The 21,529-nt window shown below is 42.9% G+C and overlaps 1 protein-coding gene across 4 annotated transcripts in view; it reads left to right on the top strand.

Annotated features, from left to right (window-relative positions):
* The window catches only part of xpnpep1 (X-prolyl aminopeptidase (aminopeptidase P) 1, soluble), a 93,310-nt gene that overhangs the window by 35,876 nt on the left and 35,905 nt on the right, over positions 1-21,529 (top strand). For all 4 annotated transcript variants that reach the window (XM_060842516.1, XM_060842517.1, XM_060842518.1 and 1 more), the window contains 6 exons: positions 8,458-8,601; positions 12,428-12,523; positions 16,237-16,318; positions 18,423-18,633; positions 21,035-21,124; positions 21,434-21,484. In XM_060842516.1, the coding sequence (XP_060698499.1) occupies positions 8,458-8,601; positions 12,428-12,523; positions 16,237-16,318; positions 18,423-18,633; positions 21,035-21,124; positions 21,434-21,484 (674 nt within the window). The remainder of the gene's footprint in view (positions 1-8,457; positions 8,602-12,427; positions 12,524-16,236; positions 16,319-18,422; positions 18,634-21,034; positions 21,125-21,433; positions 21,485-21,529) is intronic.

Genomic DNA, 21,529 nt, shown 5'->3' with positions numbered 1-21,529 from the left:
TAGACCTTTCCATCTCTATCTCGGGCGACCGACTCAACACAGAAATCACCTGGACTGTCTCAGACTCCTCCCTCCCCTTCCTAGACCTTTCCATCTCTATCTCGGGCGACCGACTCAACACAGAAAATGGGCCCCAGCTATGCCTGCCTCTTTGTAGGATATGTGGAACAGTCCATCTTCCGCAACTACACTGGCACCACCCCCCACCTTTTCCTCCGCTACATCGATGACTGTATCGGCGCTGCCTCGTGCTCCCACGAGGAGGTTGAACAGTTCATCAACTTTACTAACACCTTCCATCCCGACCTGAAATTCACCTGGACTGTCTCAGACTCCTCCCTCCCCTTCCTAGACCTTTCCATCTCTATCTCGGGCGACCGACTCAACACAGACATCTATTATAAACCGACTGACTCCCACAGCTACCTGGACTACACCTCCTCCCACCCTGCCCCCTGCAAAAACTCCATCCCATATTCCCAATTCCTTCGTCTCCGCCGCATCTGCTCCCAGGAGGACCAGTTCCAACACCGCACAGCCCAGATGGCCTCCTTCTTCAAGGACCGCAGATTCCCCCCAGACGTGATCGACGATGCCCTCCACTGCATCTCCTCCACTTCCCGCTCCTCCGCCCTTGAGCCCCGCTCCTCCGACCGCCACCAGACAGAACCCCACTGGTTCTCACCTACCACCCCACCAACCTCCGCATACAACGTATCATCCGCCGCCATTTCCGCCACCTCCAAACGGACCCCACCACCAAGGATATATTTCCCTCCCCTCCCCTATCAGCGTTCCGCAAGGACCACTCCCTTCGTGACTCCCTCATCAGATCCACACCCCCCCACCAACCCAACCTCCACCCCCGGCAATTTCCCCTTCAACCGCAGGAAATGTAAAACTTGCGCCCACACCTCCACACTCACTTCCCTCCAAGGCCCCAAGGGATCCTTCCATATCCGCCACAAGTTCACCTGTACCTCCACACACATCATCTATTGCATCCGCTGCACCCGATGTGGCCTCCTCTATATTGGGGAGACAGGCCGCTTACTTGCGGAACGCTTCAGAGAACACCTCTGGGCCGCCCGGACCAACCAACCCAACCACCCCGTGGCTCAACACTTTAACTCTCCCTCCCACTCCACCGAGGACATGCAGGTCCTTGGACTCCTCCACCGGCAGAACATAACAACACGACGGCTGGAGGAGGAGCGCCTCATCTTCCGCCTGGGAACCCTCCAACCACAAGGTATGAATTCAGATTTCTCCAGTTTCCTCATTTCCCCTCCCCCCACCTTGTCTCAGTCGGTTCCCTCAACTCAGCACCGCCCTCCTAACCTGCAATCTCCTTGCTGACCTCTCCGCCCCCACCCCACTCCGGCCTATCACCCTCACCTTGACCTCCTTCCACCTATCCCACCTCCATCGCCCCTCCCCCAAGTCCCTCCTCCCTACCTTTTATCTTAGCCTGCTTGGCTACTCTCTCTCATTCCTGATGAAGGGCTTATGCTCGAAACGTCGAATTCCCTGCTCCTGAGATGCTGCCTGGCCTGCTGTGCTTTGACCAGCAACACATTTTCAGCTCCTCAGAGGAATACCTGAGAATTGACCCAGGACATATGGAATTGGATTCGCTATCAAACACAAACTCAATAATTGGCTCTTAAAGCTCTCTGTTAGCATCAACAATCGCCTCATGACTGTCTGTCTCCAGCAGCAGGGAGCAGTTACGAGTGCCGATGCTCCAACCCTGGAGTGCCGATACTCCCCAACATAAAACTTTCCTCCTGGAGATTTCAAGGCCAGGATTGAAAAGGACAGCCAACTCTGGAATGGAAAAGTCTGAGTCAGGAATTGCAGCTCCAAGATTCTCCAGCTCACCAAATGTGCAGAACACCAGTTGGTCATCACTAACATGCTGTTCCACCAAAAATACAAGTTCAAGACTTCTTGGAGTGATCTGCAATCAGAGAACTGGAGCATGTGATCGACTACTTCATTGTTTGATCCCAAGCACAAAAGGATGTCCTCATCCCCAAAGTCCTTATTACCTCATGACCAGAGCAGATGACTGTAGGACAGACTGTGGGCTTATCTGCTTTTCTGTGTCCATCAAATGCCAACAGAAGTAGCTGAAGGTGAAGAAGCAACTCTACATTAGCAGCTTGAACAGCCATGCTGACTTAGGAACTTCGAACAATGTCTTCACCTGAATCTCCAAAGCGTGCATTTTAATGAAGTGGAGGAAATCTGGAAAGAGCTGAAGGCAGCCATCATTTCATGCTACGAAGAAACTATTGGGAAAAGACCAGGAAAGACCAAACCTGTTTCAATGAGAACAAGCACATCATCTAAACTCTCGACAAGAAGAGGAAAGTTCTTCATGCATGGCAGCACAACCTCACCAGTGCGGCAAACAGGAGAACTCCTCAAACAACAAAAGCAGAGTTCCAGGGAAGAACGAGGGAAGTCAAGAACCACTGGAAGGCTGAGAAAATGAGCTGCAACCCAGAATTTTTTCGGTCACCAAGGTAATATAGGGACACAATACCCATGGCCTCAAACCAATATGGAATAAAGATAGAACCCTTCAGAGAGTCAGAGAAAACATCAGCCTTCAATGGAAAGGACATTTTGAAGAATTCATGAATCACAATACAGTAATTGAATAAGATTTGTGTTAAGAAATTCCTGAGCTCCTCATCAAAGGTGATCTTAATTCTTGCCTAGTGTGGCAGAAGTTGAAGCCTCCATTAGAGACCCGCACTGAATGGAAAAGCTGCAGGAGTAGATGGGATTCCAGCGGAGATTTTCAAACTTGGATGAGCAGAGCTTACCCGTCACTTCCATCAACTGTTGCTGAAAATCTGGGAAAAAGAAGGAACCCCTGGTGATCTCTGTGTTGCTGCTATTGCCACCATCTTCAAGGAAGGAGACCAAGTGGACTGTGGGAATTGCTGAGGAAACTCCACGCTCTTCATCACTGTGAAGACAATCACCAAAATCCTCACTAGGCACCTTCTTCCAGTCTTGGAGTAAAATAGTTGGGTAGACAAAGGAAAGGAGTTGAGTGTGTGGTGCTGGAAAAGCACAGCGGGTCAGGCAGCATCCGAGAAGCAGGAGAATTGACATTTCGGGCATAAGCCCTTCATCAGGAACTCAAAATGTCACTTATGCCTGAAACGTCGATTCTTATACTCTTTGGATGTTGCCTGACCCGCTGTGCTTTTCCAGCACCACACTCTCGAATCTGATCTCCAGCATCTGCAGTCCTCTCTTTCTCCTAGACAAAGGAAAGGGTAAGGGTTAGCCAGGGAGAATCCGTCACTATTAGTGGAAAAAGTGAAGACTGCAGATGCAGGAAATCAGAGTCTAGATTAGAGTGGTGCTGGAAAAACACAGCAGGTCAGGCAGCATCCGAGGAGCAGGAAAATCGATGTTACGGGCAAAGGCCCTTCAGTCCTGATCATGTTAGTGTCTAATCAAGACACTATTAATGGAGCTCGTTAATTGCTGACAGTGTGTTCTGTATCATAGTCACCCGTATAATGACAAGGGCTGATATTTGTGTTTTGGCGTAAGACTTGGGAGAAGGTGCTCAAGTGCAAAAATTATCGAACTGATTATTGAGCCCAGGTGCTGCAGGGACCCCAAGTGGAAAAAGGGGTGTCACTGTTTCAGCTTGTGCTGAGCTTCGCTGGAGCACTACAGCAGGCCCAGGAATGGCAGCTGATGATTCTTTGGATGTGGATGCTGGTGGGATGGTAAGCGAAGACCAGGGGAGGGACCCTCTATGTTGTGGGAGGGCCGAGAAGTGGTGAGAGAGACGAAGTGTGGAAGATGGTTCAGACCCGGCTGAGGGCCTTGTCAACCATTGGCTGGGGAGTCCTCGGTTGAGGAAGAAGGTGGACGTTTTGGAGGGCATCTTGTCCAAGTTGACATCATCAGTACAGATGTGACAAAGATGGAGCTCATCTGTCTGACCAACACTTTGACTCAGTCCATCATGAAGGGAAAGGTTTTGACTGGGAGGGGCATTGAGTGTCTGTAATTCACAGCCTGAGTTTGTGATGGAGGCAGAAAGGTAATCTCTTATTTTAAAAATATACCTGATTTAGGCCTTAAGTGCTATAAGCTGAAGGATATGGCCTGTGTGCAGGAAGATGGGATTAGAAAGGGTATCTTGGAATCTTTGGGTCAGCATGGATGAGATGGGCTGAAGTGTCCCCCCCAACTTCTGTGCTGTATCAATCTGATGGTGCTGAGTGCTGTGGAAGACCCAGCCAAAGGTGGGCTGTCCAGTGAAATTCATCAACATCCTCCATCTCCTGCACTCCAAGATGTCGGTTACAGTCCTCACCGATGGTAATATGACAGAATCCTTTTAAAGTTAAGACAGGGATCAAGCAGGGTATGTCATCACCCCCCGATCCACTTTCTCCATCTTCATCAGTGCTATTCTCCTTGTGGTCAAAAACAAGCTTCCCAGTGGAGTGCGCCTTGCTTCCAGGATGGACAGAACTTTTCACTCTTCACTGCTTGAAATCCAAGATGAAAACAACACTGACCTTGCTGGTGGAACGTCAGTACAGTCGGGTTCTGTTATAACGCACATTTCTTCAACGCGAATTGGATATAATGCGATTGAAGAATTTAGACCATTATTTGTAGAATGCAAACTTTCCTGACCTGTATTGTCTATAACGTGATTCTGGTCCCATTGGTTTAAATGCTGCTGCTATTACACAATTTTCTTATAAAGCAGGATCACACGGGAATGGAACTGCTGTGTTATTATCAGAATAGACTGTGTGTATGTGGGTGACAGTATCACCTCTGCTCTCTCGGAAGAAATCTTCAAACATCACAGAATGCTTTTGTGGAAGCAAACCAATGAATTTAGTCTCAGTGTCAAGAAGACGCGATCATTTACCAGGTCAGATTCCGGTCCATTCCCCCATTAATGGATAAATCTTCCCAAATGTGGAATATTTCCCTTACCTAGGAAGCTGCCTCTCAGCTAAAGCTGATGTCAATGGGAAGATTCAACATCACATCTGATCTGTGACTGCTGCCTTCAGTCACCGAAGAATGAAAGTCTTTGATCGTGACATCCGTGCTTTCCCAAGAGCCTGTGTATAAGGCAGGTACTCTTCCCCCTCCTTTGCCTGGCTCCAAAACTTGGGTTACATACTGATGTCAAGTCAACATCCTTGAAGCAGCTAATGGAGCCATCTTTGAGGCCATGATCATCTGAAACCGACTCCACTGGTCAGGCATGTTCTGCCAAAGCAAATCTTCACCCAGCTCAAGGAAGGCACTCGGACAAGAGAAGGTCAAAGGAATTGTTTCAAGAACTCCCTGAAGACTTTCCTCAAGAAATACAACATATATGTCAATGTGTGGAAAACCCTCATTCAGAAGAAATGGCTGGTGAAACTCCTGTACAAAGGAACACAATTCTTTAAGAAGACTTGTTGGCATGAGGAAGTACAGAAAAGGAACAGGAGAAAGGAATGCCAGTGATCTTAAGGCCAAGGATCACTCCCACGTCCCGGAAACACCTTCCCAGTGTGTGGTTGGAGGTGGGGCTCTGGCATCGGGCTCATCAGTCACACAAGGACCCATAGAACCCAGTGACCTGGAAATTCCCTGGTGGACATCCTACTTCGTACCGAGTGATTGATGATGAGTTAAAAATAACTATTGTTTTAGAAAAGTACTTAATGTTGGCCAAAATTACTGGCCTTTAAAGTTTTAGCTATTTGTCTTTTCATTGGCTATGTTTTCCATTATGGTCAGATGATTAAATGTCAGATGGCAATAGGAGTGAAGAAATTACCATGTGGCTTTTAGTTTTCTGTGACCATTTGCTGATACTTTGTCATGCAAATGACCTGGATTTTGCAAAGGTCCTGTTGGATAGTGAACGTGATGTGGATGCTGTCATTGCCTGTCTGAAACCAGCACTAATATCTTGAATCTGCACATGCCCAGTTCAGCATTGAAACTCAAACATTGCAGTCAGTAATATTGCAAAAATGGGGAGCTCTGTTGAAGTCTTTGTGGACTGCAGTCAGTTAGAAAACACTGAACTGTTGAAAAATTACCCTTTAATGCCACTTGTATTGCTGTTATACCCTTGGAAAAGCTAGCTCTTGTTGAATGAAGTGAAACTGGTAATTTGATAGTGTACAATAAGTATTACTTGGGCCCTGAAAAATATTGTAGAATGTCAAATGTAGCAATCATCATAAATTTAAATTAAGAAAAGCTTTAGTTTTTTTTAATAACATAGAATATTACAGCGCAGTACAGGCCCTTCGGCCCTTGATGTTGTGTCGACCAGTCATGCTGATCTGAAGAACATCTACCCAACACTATTCCGTCTACGTCCATATGCCTGTCTAATGACGACTTAAATGCACTTAAACTTGGCGAATCTAGTACTGTTGCAGGCAAAGCATTCCATACTCTTACTACTCTCTGAGTAAAGAAACTACCTCTGACATCTGTCTTATACCTATCTCCTCTCATTTTAAAGTTGTCTCCCCTCGTGTTTGCCGTCCCCATACTTGGAAAAAGGCTCTCCCTGTCCACCCTATCTAACCCTCTGATTATCTTGTAGGTCTCCATTAAGTCACCTCTCAATCATCTCCTCTCTAATGAAAACAGCCTCATGTCCCTAAACCTTTCCTCGTAAGGCCTTCCCTCCATACCAGGCAACATTCTAGTAAATCTCCTCTGTACCCTTTCCAAAGTTTCCACATCCTTCTTACAATGTGGTGACCAGAACTGTACACAATACTCCCAAGTGTGGCCGTACCAGAATTTTGTACAGCTGTAGCATAACCCCGTGATTCCGGAACTCGATCCCTCTGTTAATAAAAGCTAAAACACTGTATGCCTTCTTAACAACCCTGTCAACCGGGGTGGCAACTTTCAAGGATCTGTGTACTTGGACACCGAGATCTTTTTGCTCATCTACACTACCAAGAATCTTCCCATTAACCCAGGACTTTGCATTCTGGTTACTCCGAACAAAGTGTATCACCTCACACTTGTTTGCATTAAACTCCATTTGCCACCTCTCAGCCCAGCTCTGCAGCTTATCTATGTCTCTCTGTAACCTACAACATCCTTCATCACTATCCACAACTTCACTGACCTTAGTGTCATCTGCAAATTTACTAACCCACCCTTCTACGCCCTCATCCAGGTCGTTTATAAAACTGATGAACAGCAGTGGATCCAACACCGACCCTTGCGGTACACCACTGGTAACTGGACTCCAGGATGAACATTTCCCATTAACACCATCCTCTGTCTTTTTTCAGCAAGCCAATTACTGATGCAAACTGCTATATCTCCCACAATCCCATTCCTCTGAATTTGTACAATAGCCTACTGTGGGGAACCTTATCGAACGCCTTGCTGAAATCCATATACACAACATCAACCGGTTTACTCTCATCTACCTGTTTGGTGACCTCCTCAAAGAACTCAATAAAGTTTGTGAGGCATGACCTACCCTTCACAAAACCGTGCTGACTATCCCTAATCAAATTATTCTTTTCTAGAAGATTATAAATCCTATCTCTTATAACCTTTTCCAACACTTTACCAACAACTGAAGTAAGGCTCACTGGTCTATAATTACCAGGGTTGTCTCTACTCTTCTTCTTGAACAGGGGAACCACATTTGCTATCCTCCAGTCTTCTGGCACTATTCCCGTAGACAATGATGATTTAAAGATCAATGCCAAAGGCTCGGCAATCTCCTCCCTGGTTTCCCAGAGGATCCTAGGATAAATCTCATCAGGCCCAGGGGACTTATCTATTTTCACACTCTGCAGGATTTCTAATACCTCTTCCTTGTGAACCTCAATCCCACCGAGTCTAGTAGCCTGTATTAATATTGTAGACTCTACTATGATCTCAATGTTTATCCCAAATAATTGTTTCACAGTCCAAGGTAAGGGAAGAATAATCAATGATTTTGTTTCCTAGTTTGTCTGTGAGAATATTTGAATTTGATTGGTGACTTACCCTGCCCAGTGAAACCGTGTTGCTAGCTACTTGGAGATCTCCTCGGCTTAGTCCATGTTTCGAGGAGAGAGTGAGGTCTGCAGATGCTGGAGATCAGAGCTGAAAATGTGTTGCTGGAAAAGCGCAGCAGGTCAGGCAGCATCCAAGGAACAGGAGATTCAATGTTTCGGGCATAAGCCCTTCTTCAGGAATCCTGAAGAAGGGCTTATGCCCGAAACGTCGAATCTCCTGCTCCTTGGATGCTGCCTGACCTGCTGCGCTTTTCCAGCAACACATTTTCAGCTTAGTCCTTGTTTGGGCTGATGTTGGGAAAGGACAAACCCAAGCTGTGGAGATGGCTCGATCTTTGTGACTCAGTTGCTTCAAAATCAGAACCTGGATCATAGAGCTGTCTGTCTTTTTCAGACCAATGGAAGAGCCTGTCTAAAGCGATGAAGAATTCAGGACATCATCTTGTGCCGCTGAAAGAAAACCTTGTTGATAAGATTTGGAAGGACCAGCCAAGCCGACCCTGTAAACCATTGTTGATTATGGATCTGAGTTACACTGGTGAGTCTGTTCACCATTAGAAATCACTCTGCTGTCATCTTGAACATCATTGTATATTGAAGTTCAATAGAATTCCAGTTTAATCTGTGCAAAATAATTGAAGGTTGAAAGCGTTTGGTGTACTTTTGAAGGTGCTTGAGGCATTGAACTGAAGAGTTTGGTTTTTAGATTAGTTTTAAATATGAATGCGATCTGTTCAAATGGTTTTAATGTTCATCAGGCATTAAATTGTTGCTGAAATTTGTGTGTGAAGGATTTTAATTTAAGATTTTACTATTGTCAACTTCACCTGTCAGGACAACTGGCTACCTGCGCATACAGTTCCTTTAATGATTAATGACTTCAGATGTGAAAGGAAAATCTTATGACTCTTCATGCTTCCTTCAGAAGTAAACATAATTCAACATAAAATTTAACGTGAAATAAATTGTTTTGTAGTGAGTTTACTGTTTTATTACATCTTAATTGACCCAATAATTGAAATGCAATTTTTTTTCTGATCCGCCGGGATTTTGGCATTGCTGGCTGGGGTCAGCATTTATTACCCATCCGTAATTACCCAGCTAACCCACGTTAGTTCTTAACCTCCCACATGAGGATTAGCCATAATCATACGTGCTCACTGTTCTCACACAGCTTTGCTTCTCTTTCTCCTTCCCTTTCCTTCAACAGCCTTCCAGCCTATTCTTAGAGGTGAATGGAACACGATATTCCTACTTCTTGCTAATTGCTGGTCTGGACATTGAGTACTCACATATAAAGTGAACCTCAGTCACAATTACCTTTTTATGATGTACTTATAATTTCATTGGGGCCCCGTTAGCTCAGTTGGTTGGACGATGGGTTTGTGATGCAGAATGTCGCCTACAGTGCAGGTTCGATTCCAGTACCAGTTGAAGGTTCCATTTTCTTGACCTTGCCATGCCTGAGGCATAGTGACCCTTGGGTTAAACCACCACCAATCATCTTCTATCTCTAATGAGAGCAGCCCTATAGTCTGTAGTACTATGACAATTTTTCCTTTATTCCATATGTTTATAATAACGCTTCAAGATTGGTAGCACAGTTGCCATCAGTAGAAAGCCAAAATACTGTTCAAGCATTTCACAAAAGCCAAGTATTCTTGATGTTGAAAATCTGAAATTAAATTTGGAGATATTCAGCAGCATTGTGCTGAGGCGAGCTGTTAACATTTCAGGTCAATGACATTCATCAGATCTTTACGCATCTGGTGGAACGTTTACTATTGATTTGGGCTAGATCTGAGGGTTCACAGGTGAAAGGAACAGTATTTGACATCCACCATCTGTTCCCATTAACTCAGCTTTGTTGCCATTTCTGATGAGTTTTCAAAAATGTTTTACGCAGGTAAGATTCAAGAGTTATTTTGGATAAATTTCTGATGGTTATGATGGGGTTTTATTTAAAGTGTATTGTGCCTGACATAAACATGATCAGGAATGAGACAACCCCTTGAGCTATCATTGCTGTGCTGTAAAACCACAGCTGATCATCTTCCTCAACTTCACCCTCCTGCACTGTCCCCAGATTATTGATTCACTGAAGGCGAAGTGCAACATTCTGTTAATCTCACAATTGAAAATACTGGAAGGCTGAGCCTTCATTGGGGCAGGGAATTCACAATCCTTAGAGAAGAAATGTTTCCTCATCTCTGTCTTAATTAGCTGACTCTCCATCCTCAGTCTGTGGGATCAGCCTCTCGGAACCTACACCATCAAGTCCTGTCAGACGTTTATACTATTCAATGCCATCACCTGTCTTTCTTCTAAACTCCAGGGAACATATGCCCGTTCTATTGAAACTTACCCCAGCATTCAATTCAGTGAACCTTTGTTTCCCAGTCTCTATGAAAGGTATGTGCTCCCTTTCAGTAAGGTTACAGTGTTGTCCTACTGCTTGTTTGCAGCAAGACTTCCTTATACTCCAACCCCTCCCTCTGAATAAAGGCTATTGTACAATACATGCTGGCCTCTCATCATGTTAACATTCTGTTTTCGATTCATCCTACCGAAATGCATAACTGCTCACTTTCCCATTCAGTGCTTCATTTCCCACCTCCTTTGCCCACTCACCTTAATTGTCTTTATCTCTTTGCAACATTTCTATGTTCTCACCACCTCCCAAACTGAATCGTGAAAGGTTTTGTGGTGCCTCATGTTTTTTAAGGATCCAAAACCATTTCTTTCTGGGTTTCCACTCAATATAAGGGACCTTTGCAGTCCTCTTCCTAAACAGGTACTGTTTTACAGAACATCAGTTGAGAATTGTTTATGAAGTTACACTATTACTCATGCACAATCTATTCTGAGGGGGTCTTGTGGCACAGTGGTAGTGTCTCAACCTCTGGGTCAGAAGGACCGAGTTCAAGCCTCATCTCTGGATGTGATAGCCATGGTGCTGTAGGTGTAACAGATGGTAAAAAAGCTCACATCCATTCTTACCGCCAAGTGCAGGATATCTTATTTGCTGATCTCCAGCAGCTGCTGGTTTTGCGATCTGCTGTAATGATCACTGCCAACGTTGTACAATCTGAGCAGCTGAGATGGAAATCTTCTCTCTCTAATTGATTAGGTTCTTTGTTATTTGCTGTAATAGGAGTGACCTGTGCAGCTAGAGTTGTGCAGGATAGGAGAAACCACTCTTACAAAATCTTAGCAGCGTGAGAAGGATAGTTCTCCATTGGATTTTCAAACAGCAGCCTGTCTGCTGCTTTTGTACAGTAACCAACAACATCTACATCAATCTTCAATCAGGATTTACTGCATAGAACCAGGTGATCTTTAACATTCACCTAAACCTTGAAGACAAAACTTTGCTGAATCTGGATCACATCTCTGGCAAAAGTTCTCCTCTTTTGCTCTGTATTGGAGTCTAGGGGCAGGTTTCTGTCCTTTCCCTCAGTGGGCTATCTGATAAATGTGGATTGGAACATTTGGTTTTTTGACTAAAGAGCTAGACCATGAATGGGAAGAGGTTTTGCTGCAGTGCTGAAAGCCCTATTTAGATCACATCTGGAATAACATTATGTTAGTTTCAAATACAAACCTTATCTTTTCAAATGGTTTTAATGTTCCTCACACTCTTGCGTTACTGAAATTTGTATGTGAAGGATTTTAATTTAAGATTTTACTATTGCCCAACTTCACCTGTCAGGGCAACTGGCTACCTGAGCATACAGTTCCTTTGAGGAGAAAATGAGGATTGCAGATGCTGGAGAAGGACTCATGCCCGAAAGGTCGATTCTCCTGCTCTTTGGATGCTGCCTGACCTGCTGCGCTTTTCCAGCAACACATTTTCAGCATACAGTTCCTTTAATGATTAATGACTTCAAAAGTGAAAGGAAAATCTTATGACTCATCATGCTTCCTTCAGAAGTAAACATAATTCAACATAAAATTTGACATGAAATAGATAGTTTTGAAGTCGGCGCATGGGGGCATCTGGACAAAGAACTATAACCTTAAAATCAGAATCATGTCTTTCAATAGAGAAATTAGCAGGTAGTTCAGGCTGAGGGTGACAGAAGTTTGGAACATACTGTCTGACCAAAAGCAATCGATCTGAGGTCAGTGAATCATTTTAAACCGAGATTGATAAGAGTCCTGCTGTTAAAGGGAATGGAGGCAAGACAGCTGGATGTAAAAAGGACGTAGCTGTGCCTTCAATGTAATAAACAGAAAAAGTATCTGATTGGTTCATTCACAGGCTCCTGTACTTAAACATGAATGCAGATCATTGCTTTGTCATTTACTCTGTAAAAGTCATGTTAGTAGCTTTTAGTAATTGTGTTTGAACTCCATTTCAGGTATGTCTTGGCAAGACAAAATTGTACAACAGCGTGCGAAGATGGTGGAGAAACATGCCAGTTGGCTGGTGATCACAGCCCTCGATGAAATTGCATGTGGGTGCATTTTTTTTACTTTAAAGAATTTAGCAATTAAAAAATCATGCCCTTTTTAAAAAGAAATTTTCCCGAAAGGGAATCGTTTATTTGATTTAACAACTTTTCTATAGCTTCAGTGGGGTCACTGACTCCCAATGTTTAGGGATAATTCGGAGATGCCGGTGTTGGACTGGGGTATACAAAGTTAAAAATCACACAACACCAGGTTATAGTCCAACAGGTTTAATTGGAAGCACACTAGCTTTCGGAGCGACGTTCCTTCATCAGGTGATTCAATCACCTGATGAAGGAGCGTCGCTCCGAAAGCTAGTGCTTCCAATTAAACCTGTTGGACTATAACCTGGTGTTGTGTGATTTTTAACATTGTTTAGGGAAGTTCAGTGACTATGTGAAGGCTGGGTTAGAAAAACTCTCTGTGACTATGCATTAATCCTGAACTACTTATTGGATATGTTTGTGACTTATGACTCTCCCTGACTCTCTAATAAATAGAAACATTATTTTGAAAAATAGTAATGAGATATTTAAAAGGTAAATCTGCTTTGTGCGAGCTAAGGGAGGAATGTTGGTCAGGATAATGACAGACACAATTCTTTCTCTTTGCCATGAAAACTTTAGCACCCATTTGAAAACCTTATCTTTACACTTTTTCTGAAGGAAAACATTTGTGATGATGCAACATGCCTGTGTGATTGTGTTGCAGTATTAACTTAGATAGTGTGTATGAGTCAGAATAAATTTGAATCTTCAGTTTTCTGACTTGAAGCTGAGAATGCTCCCAGCTAAGTAACAGTGATAGTAAAGAGAGGTGTTATAATGGACGATGTGATTTACAAAAAGTCTTTTTCTTTATGATATCGTTGGAATTACCCTCCATCCAGAAAAGATTCTGGGGACAAATTAAACAATATTTTCCTTCAGAGTCCACAGTGACATCTGCATTTTACTCCTGGTTCCCTCCTCTCAGGATCCACTGAACACTTAAAAGAAAGTATTCCCACACACAGCATTAAACAATCTTTGTTTACTGTATGTTGTTATACTTCACTGGAAATGGTACTAAAGTGGGAGTTCAATATTGTCAGAATGCAGTTAGGTGTAGTTTGCAAGAGGCAATGAGCATACTGAGCTTTAGTAGAGCGCATGAGGACATTGGTTAGACTATACCCAGAGTACTGCGTCAAGTTTGGCTTTATTTGAGGAGGGGTGCATTTACATTGTAATTGCAAAGATTCACTAGGCTGATACTGGGACAAAGGAGCGATCTTTTGAGGAAAAATTATTCAGGCTGGGATGACTTTAATTGAAGTTTAATAGAATGCAAGTGATCTTTATATGGTACATTTGCCTTTTTGAGTGGGGTTAACAGTGTGGTGTGCTATTCCTGTTTCTTACGATTTAGTGTTTATCTTGTGACTTTTAAAAACAATTCAGCATTCGTAATGTTTTAGTTTTGTTTTCTGCTGTTACTGCTGTTTAATCCAGCTTAATTCTTTGAGGAACTCATCCTAGTACTTTATCCCTTTAAAGGGATACTTTAAAAAGAAAACAAAAATCTTGTTAACTCTTAGCATTCATTACCAGCCGGCACATTTAGACACTTCAACGTATTCTTAATTTTTTTTTGGGCCAAGTCACACCCTTGAGGCAAAAGAGTCTTGAACTCAGACCTTCTGTCCCAGAGGTAGGGAAGAGCTCTATCGCTGTGCTTCACGACGCTAATCTAGATGCTGACCGTGACGTGCTGTTTGAATGTCTATAATATTTCTTCAATCTTGCTCTCAATTACGTGCACTTTCTAACTCCTGTCACAGGAGAGCAATTGGAAACTGAAGTTTAGTTCAGTGCAATTTACCTCCAAATTCCTGAGTTAAGGAGCAGGTCCATGTGGAATGGTGAGGTCAGTGATTAGCATGCTGCCTCACAGCGCCTGGGAGTTGAGTTCGATTCCACCCTCTGGCAACTGTCTTTGTGAAGTTTGTGCATTTTCCCTGTGTGCATGGGTTCCTCCAGTTTCCTCTGTCAGTCCAGTGTTTATGATTTATTTTCACATTGGGCTGTACTCTCCCAGCGTGACCTGTGGACTGTTTTATTTGAACGAAGTGTGTGTGACTTCTCACTGCCTCCCACCCACTGTGAGTGGTCAGTTGTTCGAGTTAAATTGTGGTATTTGGTACGTGTTCCATTTAAGATCTGTAGCATACTGGTACTTTATCAAACAGTGAAACTCAACACGGTAATTACTGCAGCATAGTTTCATGTTGCTGCATGTCTCTTGGAATTGTGTCTCTATTTTCCTCAGTTTTTGTGAAATATTGGTCTTGAGTAAAGATTCTGGCTTTGTCAGTTAGATTATTGAAATGAGAACAACAAAAGCTAGAGATAGAATTGGTCAGAGAGCATCCAGGAAGAGAGAGCAATCTAACATTTCAAGGTATGCTGTGATGAAGAGTCATCTTGCCTCAACACGAGCTTTCTCTCTCTCCATGAATGCTGCCTGACCTGCTGTGTTCTCCAGCATTTTTTGTTTTCAGTCCAGATTCCAGCATCTGCAACAATTTGTTCCTAGATTATTGTAATAGTCCTGTTTCACTACCAGAAGATGCTGCAAATCATTTAACGCTTGGATATGTATGAGTATTTTTTTCAATCTACCTTGCATCTAACAGTGTTTTTTTGTGCTATATTTATTTAATCTCCAGCAGCACTGAATTCCCTCAGTAAATGTCTACATGTTTTGAAAGCTGTTATATAATTGGTTACATAGAATCGTAGAGTTATACAGCACTGAAACAGATCCTTCGGTCCAACTAATCCACACCAACCATGTTCCAAATCAAACTAGTCCCACTTGCATGTGTTTTGTCCATATCCATCCAAACCTTTCCTATTCATGTCCTTGACTAAATGTCATTTAAATGTTGTAACTGTACCTGCATTCAACTGTACCTGGCAGGTCATTCCACATACGAGCTACTCTGTGTAAAAAACGTTGCCCCTTAGCCTTTTTAACATCTTTCTCCTCTCACTTTAAATACATGCCCACTCGGACTGCAAGCTTAAATCCAATTAGTTGGTTGTAGGATTGTTTAACTCTGTCTCTCACTTGCTGCATCTGCTGTTTGGCATGCAGTAGTCCAGTTTTGTAGCTTCACCAGGTTGACATCTCATTTTTAGCTGCAGCAAGGCTTAGTGTGCCATTATTGTCCGGTGAGTTAGTCAATACCAGGTGGTCCCTCTGGTTTCATTACATTTTAACTTTTGTCAATGGCTTGGCCCAAATGAGGGGCTTGCTAGCCATTTGCGAAGGCCTTTAAGATTAACCAGATCAGGTCAGACTTGCTATGGCAGGAAAAGTTTGACAGTCAGCACTGGTTCAATAGAATTTAAGTTCCATGCTGTGTCATGGTGGGACTTGCGTCTGTGTCTCCAGAGCATTACCCTGCATGTCTGCATCATCTAGTGATGTTACCACGATGCAGCAGTGTCACAGAGCGAAGCAAAGGGGCTGATGATGGGATGGATAAAGAAATGAGAGTCATCTGGATGATCTGTACATGCCAAGAGCAATATCATTGCTGACAGCTGTCATCTACAGAAATGGGAACAGTGGTTCTGGTCTGAAATTGTGCATCCCAGTGTTGAATCTGGAAGGTTATAAATCTTTTAAGATTGATTGTAATGTTTTGATTTTCCTCCCTCCTCCACAGGGCTGTTTAACCTTCGGGGCTCTGACATACAGTATAACCCGGTATTCTTCGCATTCACCATCATTGGCCTAAACTCCATTCGGTAATTTGGGTTCACAGCAAACCTTCTGTTTTATGTTATCTCAAACTTTGAAATTTCAATGTTCAAGTAACAATGCCTTTTACAATCAATTTTTCGAAGGCTGTGACAAGCTTTTGTTTTGAGACATATTAGATTTTGGACATGCCTGACAATGATTGTTTATAAACTGTACACTCCCAGATTGTAAAGTAATTTAGTTATGTGGAGAGAGTCTGTTTGGAGGAACTGAGATGAGGAGGAGTTTCCTCTGTCAGAGGGTTGTGAGTCTTTGAAACTCCTTGTCACAGAGAGCTCTGGGGGGGGAACAGAGTCCTTGTGGGTATTTAAGGTTGAGACAGATTCTTGATCAGTTGGAGAATTGAGGGCTACAGTGAATCGAGGATTACAGGGAACCGAGGGTAACGGGGAACCAAGGGTAACCCCACACAGAGAATATGCAAACTTCATACAGACATTCGCCTGAGGCTGGAATCGAGCCCAGGTCCCTGGTGCTGTGAGACTGTGGTGCTAACCACTGAGCCACCATGCTACCCGTGGTCTGTTGATGCTGTCTGTGATAACTTCGTCTCCCTGTCTGTTCTCCATAACATTTGATTCCCTCGTCTCTCAAAAATCAGACTAATCCTACCTTGAATATTTTCAATAACTCTGTCTGTGCTGCTTCCTGGGGGAGATAAGTTCATGACCTAATGACCCTCTAAGGGAGAAAGAAATCCTCATTTCAGATTTCAATGGGAGACCACTTGTTTTTAAACTGTGTTGTAAGTTTAGTTTCCCATGAGGGGAACATTCTTCCTGTGTCGTGTGCCTCAAGATCTAGTATGCTTCAATAAGATCATATCTCTTTCCTCCAAACGCTTAATGGCTTACCCCACAATCTGTTTAGCCTTTCTTCATTTGGCTTTCCATTCTGTTCATCCATGTCTAAGCTCCAATGCTGGCCTTATTAAAGAGCACTGGTTAGTTCAGATTGTTAGAAACTGAAGTTGTTCAGTATCACAAGCATTTTGCAACCCTAAATTCAGCTGGCTTGTGACAAGTTAGCTAATCCAGTTCCCTTTTTTGTTTGCATATCCCAAACCTGTTGCTAGTGGATAGGAGCTGGATTTAGCCCTATAACTGCACATGGTTCAGTCTGACACCATCTGTGAAATAATGTTAGTGACATATTTTGAAGTCAGGATGATGTGTGGCTTGGAGGGGAACTTACACACAATGGTATTCCCATGTATCTGCTGCCCTTGGTCTTCAGAATGGTTGTCGTGGGTTTGGCAGACACTGCCAAAAGAGTTTTGGAAATTTGTTCCAATGCAACTTCTAAGGTGGAAGTTTAGATTAGTAGCAAAGCCTGATCCCAAAACATTTGTTCCACAGTTCCAACTCTGGGTACTTTAAATTCAATATTATAGCTGCATTTCTGTTAGCCATGGCTCAATCTCTGAATTACCTCGGAGTTGTGGGTTCAAATCCCACTCTAGAGACTTGAACACAAAAGCCTAGACTGGGGTTGTTGGATGGTTTTGGGGGAATGCTGCATCGTCAGAGGTGCCATATTCTGGTTGAAATGTTAAACCAGAACCCCATCTTCCCCTTCAGATGTTAAAGGTCCAATAGCACAATTTTGTAATGAGCTGAGTTTTATTCCCAGTGTTTGAACCAAATTTGTTTCTCATTCAACCACAAACAACCAATCATCTGATCGTGTTGCTATTTTTGGAGCTTGCTGTGTGCAAGTTCATTGCTGCGTTTCTTACATTGCAGCAACAAGTATCCTTCAAAATGTGATGAGTTGTCTGTGAAATGCTTTTCACTGGCCTGGGGATTATGAGCAAACTGTAAAAGTGTAAGTTTAACTTCACACTCTTTACGTACAGTGTTAAAGCCAGTTGTCTGATGATGATTCCTGCTTTTGCTTTGCTTTTTTGACTTTCTCTTATTTGCTTCAGAAATAAACAATTATGAGACTGCAGTGCAAGAAAAGAATGAGGATTAATCATTGCAAAAACATTGTGTTTATTTCAAGTTTTAAAACAAAAGCCAGTGCCACTAATTCTCAGGAGGGCAGTTTCCATTAATATTTTTAAAGTAATCTTTTTTATTGCAGACTTTTCATCAATGAGACACATATGGAAGACCCTGCTGTGCGAGAACATTTGCAGCTGGACTGTGAGACAGCACCCAGTTTCAAGATAAACACACTCCCCTATGATTCAATTCTGACTGAACTGCAGACAATCTGTTCCAACATGGCTTTGAAGGAAAAAGTCTGGATCAGTAGCAAAGCCAGCTACGCTCTTTGTGAAACAATCCCAAAGGTCAGTTGACAGTTGGTACTACAATATTAATTTGTCAAAAAACAAAAAAAACTTTTCAACCGGCAACCAAGGATGCAGATTGCTGTTTCGTTCATAAAACAGGTCCCCAAAGGGTTCTGCATTTGTTTGCATATAGAGTAAAAATTGTGCTGAGACTGCAAAGCAGCAGAGTCAGGGTCTCTGGTGTCGTTTGTTGATTGTCAGTGAGCCTTGGTTTGAATTCCAGGCTGCACTGATATTGGGAATTAATTTGACCATGTTTTGCCAGTATTGGCAGGGACATCAGGCACTGTGGGGGAGAGCTCCACTTCAGTAAGCTAGGAAAATGTGGCCATCCAGTCGATAGCCCACACAAGGTCACTTTCAAAACACATGGTGAACTTTGCATTGTACTGTTTCGGGTGGAGATAGGAGGGTTAATTGGAAAAATAACATACAGAGGCCAGCAGACTGCTAATGGATGTTACCAATGAGCTTCTGATCTTGGAGCACTTACAGACTGCCATCAGGGGTTTGGGTTCCTGCAAGGCAGTGTGTTCCTGACTGTGTTTGGTTATTGTTGAAAATTGTGGTGCTGGAAAAGCACAGCCAGTCGGGCAGGAGAGTCAATGTTTCGAGCATAAGCTCTTCATGACGAATCCAAGAAACGTCAACTGTCCTGTTTCTTGAAGGCTGCCTGACCTGCTGTGCTTTTCCAGCACCAAACGTTTTGACTTTGATCCCCAGCATCTGCAGTCCTCACTTTCTCCTTTTTTTGGTTATTGCCTGGAACTCTGAACAGTTCAGATCAGGAGACCGACTTGATGCACATGTATGTGTAGGGCCTCTCTCCCACAACATGCTAGTGCTTACAGAACTAGTCTGGTAAATTCCCTGCTCCCTTACGTTGAGGTCACTTTAGCTTTAATCAGGTTCAGAAATTCTCACTCCAGCTGGTGGTGAATGACACCTCTGGGGAAATATCTCTGTTTCACTTGAGAGACAGACCACATTGTGGCTCTACATGTTTAGAGATGGACTCGTTCTGCACCTGACAATACAGTGTCAGCACTGTCTGAGTTTTACTTTGTGCCATTTGCCAAGCTCCATGAGCTCAGAGTGATAGATTTTGTAAAATGGAAACTTATTACAAGCTGAAGTCTGTGATGCCAGCAGAATTAGACATTTTACAGACAAGCACAAGTAACACAATAGAGGAAAAATAAGTTGAACAAGCCCTGACAGGGAACACACAATTACAAATGCCTAAAGACTCCCCCACTGTGGTTCATCTTTTCCTTTTTAGACGCCAGTGATTAAACATTTTCCAGCCTTTTTCTTTGAAGTTTCAACATCTACAACTGTCAACATTTTTTATTTTGGATTTTGTTTGTATTTTGACCGTCCTGTACCTTGATGGTATTTGTGTCAATGTTTAAAATTGCGTTTGTTTCAACCAAGGACTGTGTAACCAAGTCTGATTTTCTTATTATGAGTATTAACCACAGAAAGTTTCTGCTTCACATTAAATGAATGTATATTTTTAAAGATAAGAGTACACTGATGGCGAGGTGGGAATCTCTAGGTTTGGTCAGCTCCCACATCACTGCACAATGGATGTGACATTTAGCTGCTGTTACTGCTCAGTATTAGCAATGACAGCAGTTGGTTATCTCTTGCCCCCATGGCCTAGAAACATAGAAGATAGGAACAGCAGGAGGCCATTCAACCCCTCGAGCATGCTTCACCGTTCATCATGACCGTGGCTGTTCATCGAGCTCAGTAGCCTAATCCTGCAAGAGTTCATGTCTTTGTTCTTCAACACCGGCATGACATTAACAGCCCAGAACTGAGCACACTTCAACAACATGAAAATTACAGGAAAACCCAGCAGCTTAGTCAGTAAATAAGGAGATTATATCCGAGTTGCAGGATATTTCAGGTTTGATGGGTTCCAATTTTCAATTTTTGCTACTTCTCTTTAAAATTTTATTGTAGTTGCACTCTGTGCTAACTTCATACTTAAGAACTGTAGAGTATCCTCCTAGTAATTGCATTTCTGACTGGAAGCACAAAAAGAAAAACTAAAGTAAAGAATTGCATTTTTTTTCTCTTCCTACTTCTCCCTCAAAAAAACCCCACAAAACCCATTCTCGCCCATTTCGGGAACTCGGTGACTGTTGCCATTGTTTGCTTGAATGAAAGCAGAGCTACACCAGGCACTCACCATGATACCTTGTGCAAACCTGATTCTCTTTTAAGTACTTAAGATGAAAACAATAATATGACACCTGTAAGTTGGTGCAGTTTTGCTCCTGTTGTGTCAGTGTGCCAAGAATCCTAATCACTTTGTAGTTACTGATCCGAACTATCGTACAAATAGGGCTCTGAGCAAACTAATTCTTGGCTTTGATTTTAACAGAGGCTCAGATTGCAGACTGTATACACTCCCATTTGCATTGCAAAAGCTCTCAAGAATCCAACAGAAATCCAAGGGATGAGACGCGCTCATGTAAGTAATAATTTTAATTGCTTGCTCTTTGTAACCTCTATCAGCATGAGCAATTTGAGGTGATATTTAAATATAAACTGCACACATCAACGTCAGCTATTATAGCTATTACCTGGCTACTAATCATATTGTTGTTTGTGGGGTTTGATAGGTATGAGCTGTCGTTGGTTTTCACACAAGCTTAGGACCACATGTTACCCTCTCGCATCTTCTAAACTGAACAGTTACTTAAAAAAAAAGTGAGAAGCAAGCTATCAAAAATACATTATTTGGAATAAAGTGTTTTGTTTATTTGTTTGTTCTACTTAGATTAAAGATGCTGTGGCTCTCTGTGAACTGTTTGCCTGGCTTGAGAAAGAGGTAAGAAAGTTTCTCATTGTTCATATCATCATCTGTGTTATTTCT

The sequence above is a fragment of the Hemiscyllium ocellatum genome, chromosome 22 (genome assembly GCF_020745735.1).
Source record: "Hemiscyllium ocellatum isolate sHemOce1 chromosome 22, sHemOce1.pat.X.cur, whole genome shotgun sequence".
In the NCBI taxonomy this organism is placed as follows: domain Eukaryota; kingdom Metazoa; phylum Chordata; class Chondrichthyes; order Orectolobiformes; family Hemiscylliidae; genus Hemiscyllium; species Hemiscyllium ocellatum.
This window is presented reverse-complemented; position numbering and strand designations above follow the sequence as displayed.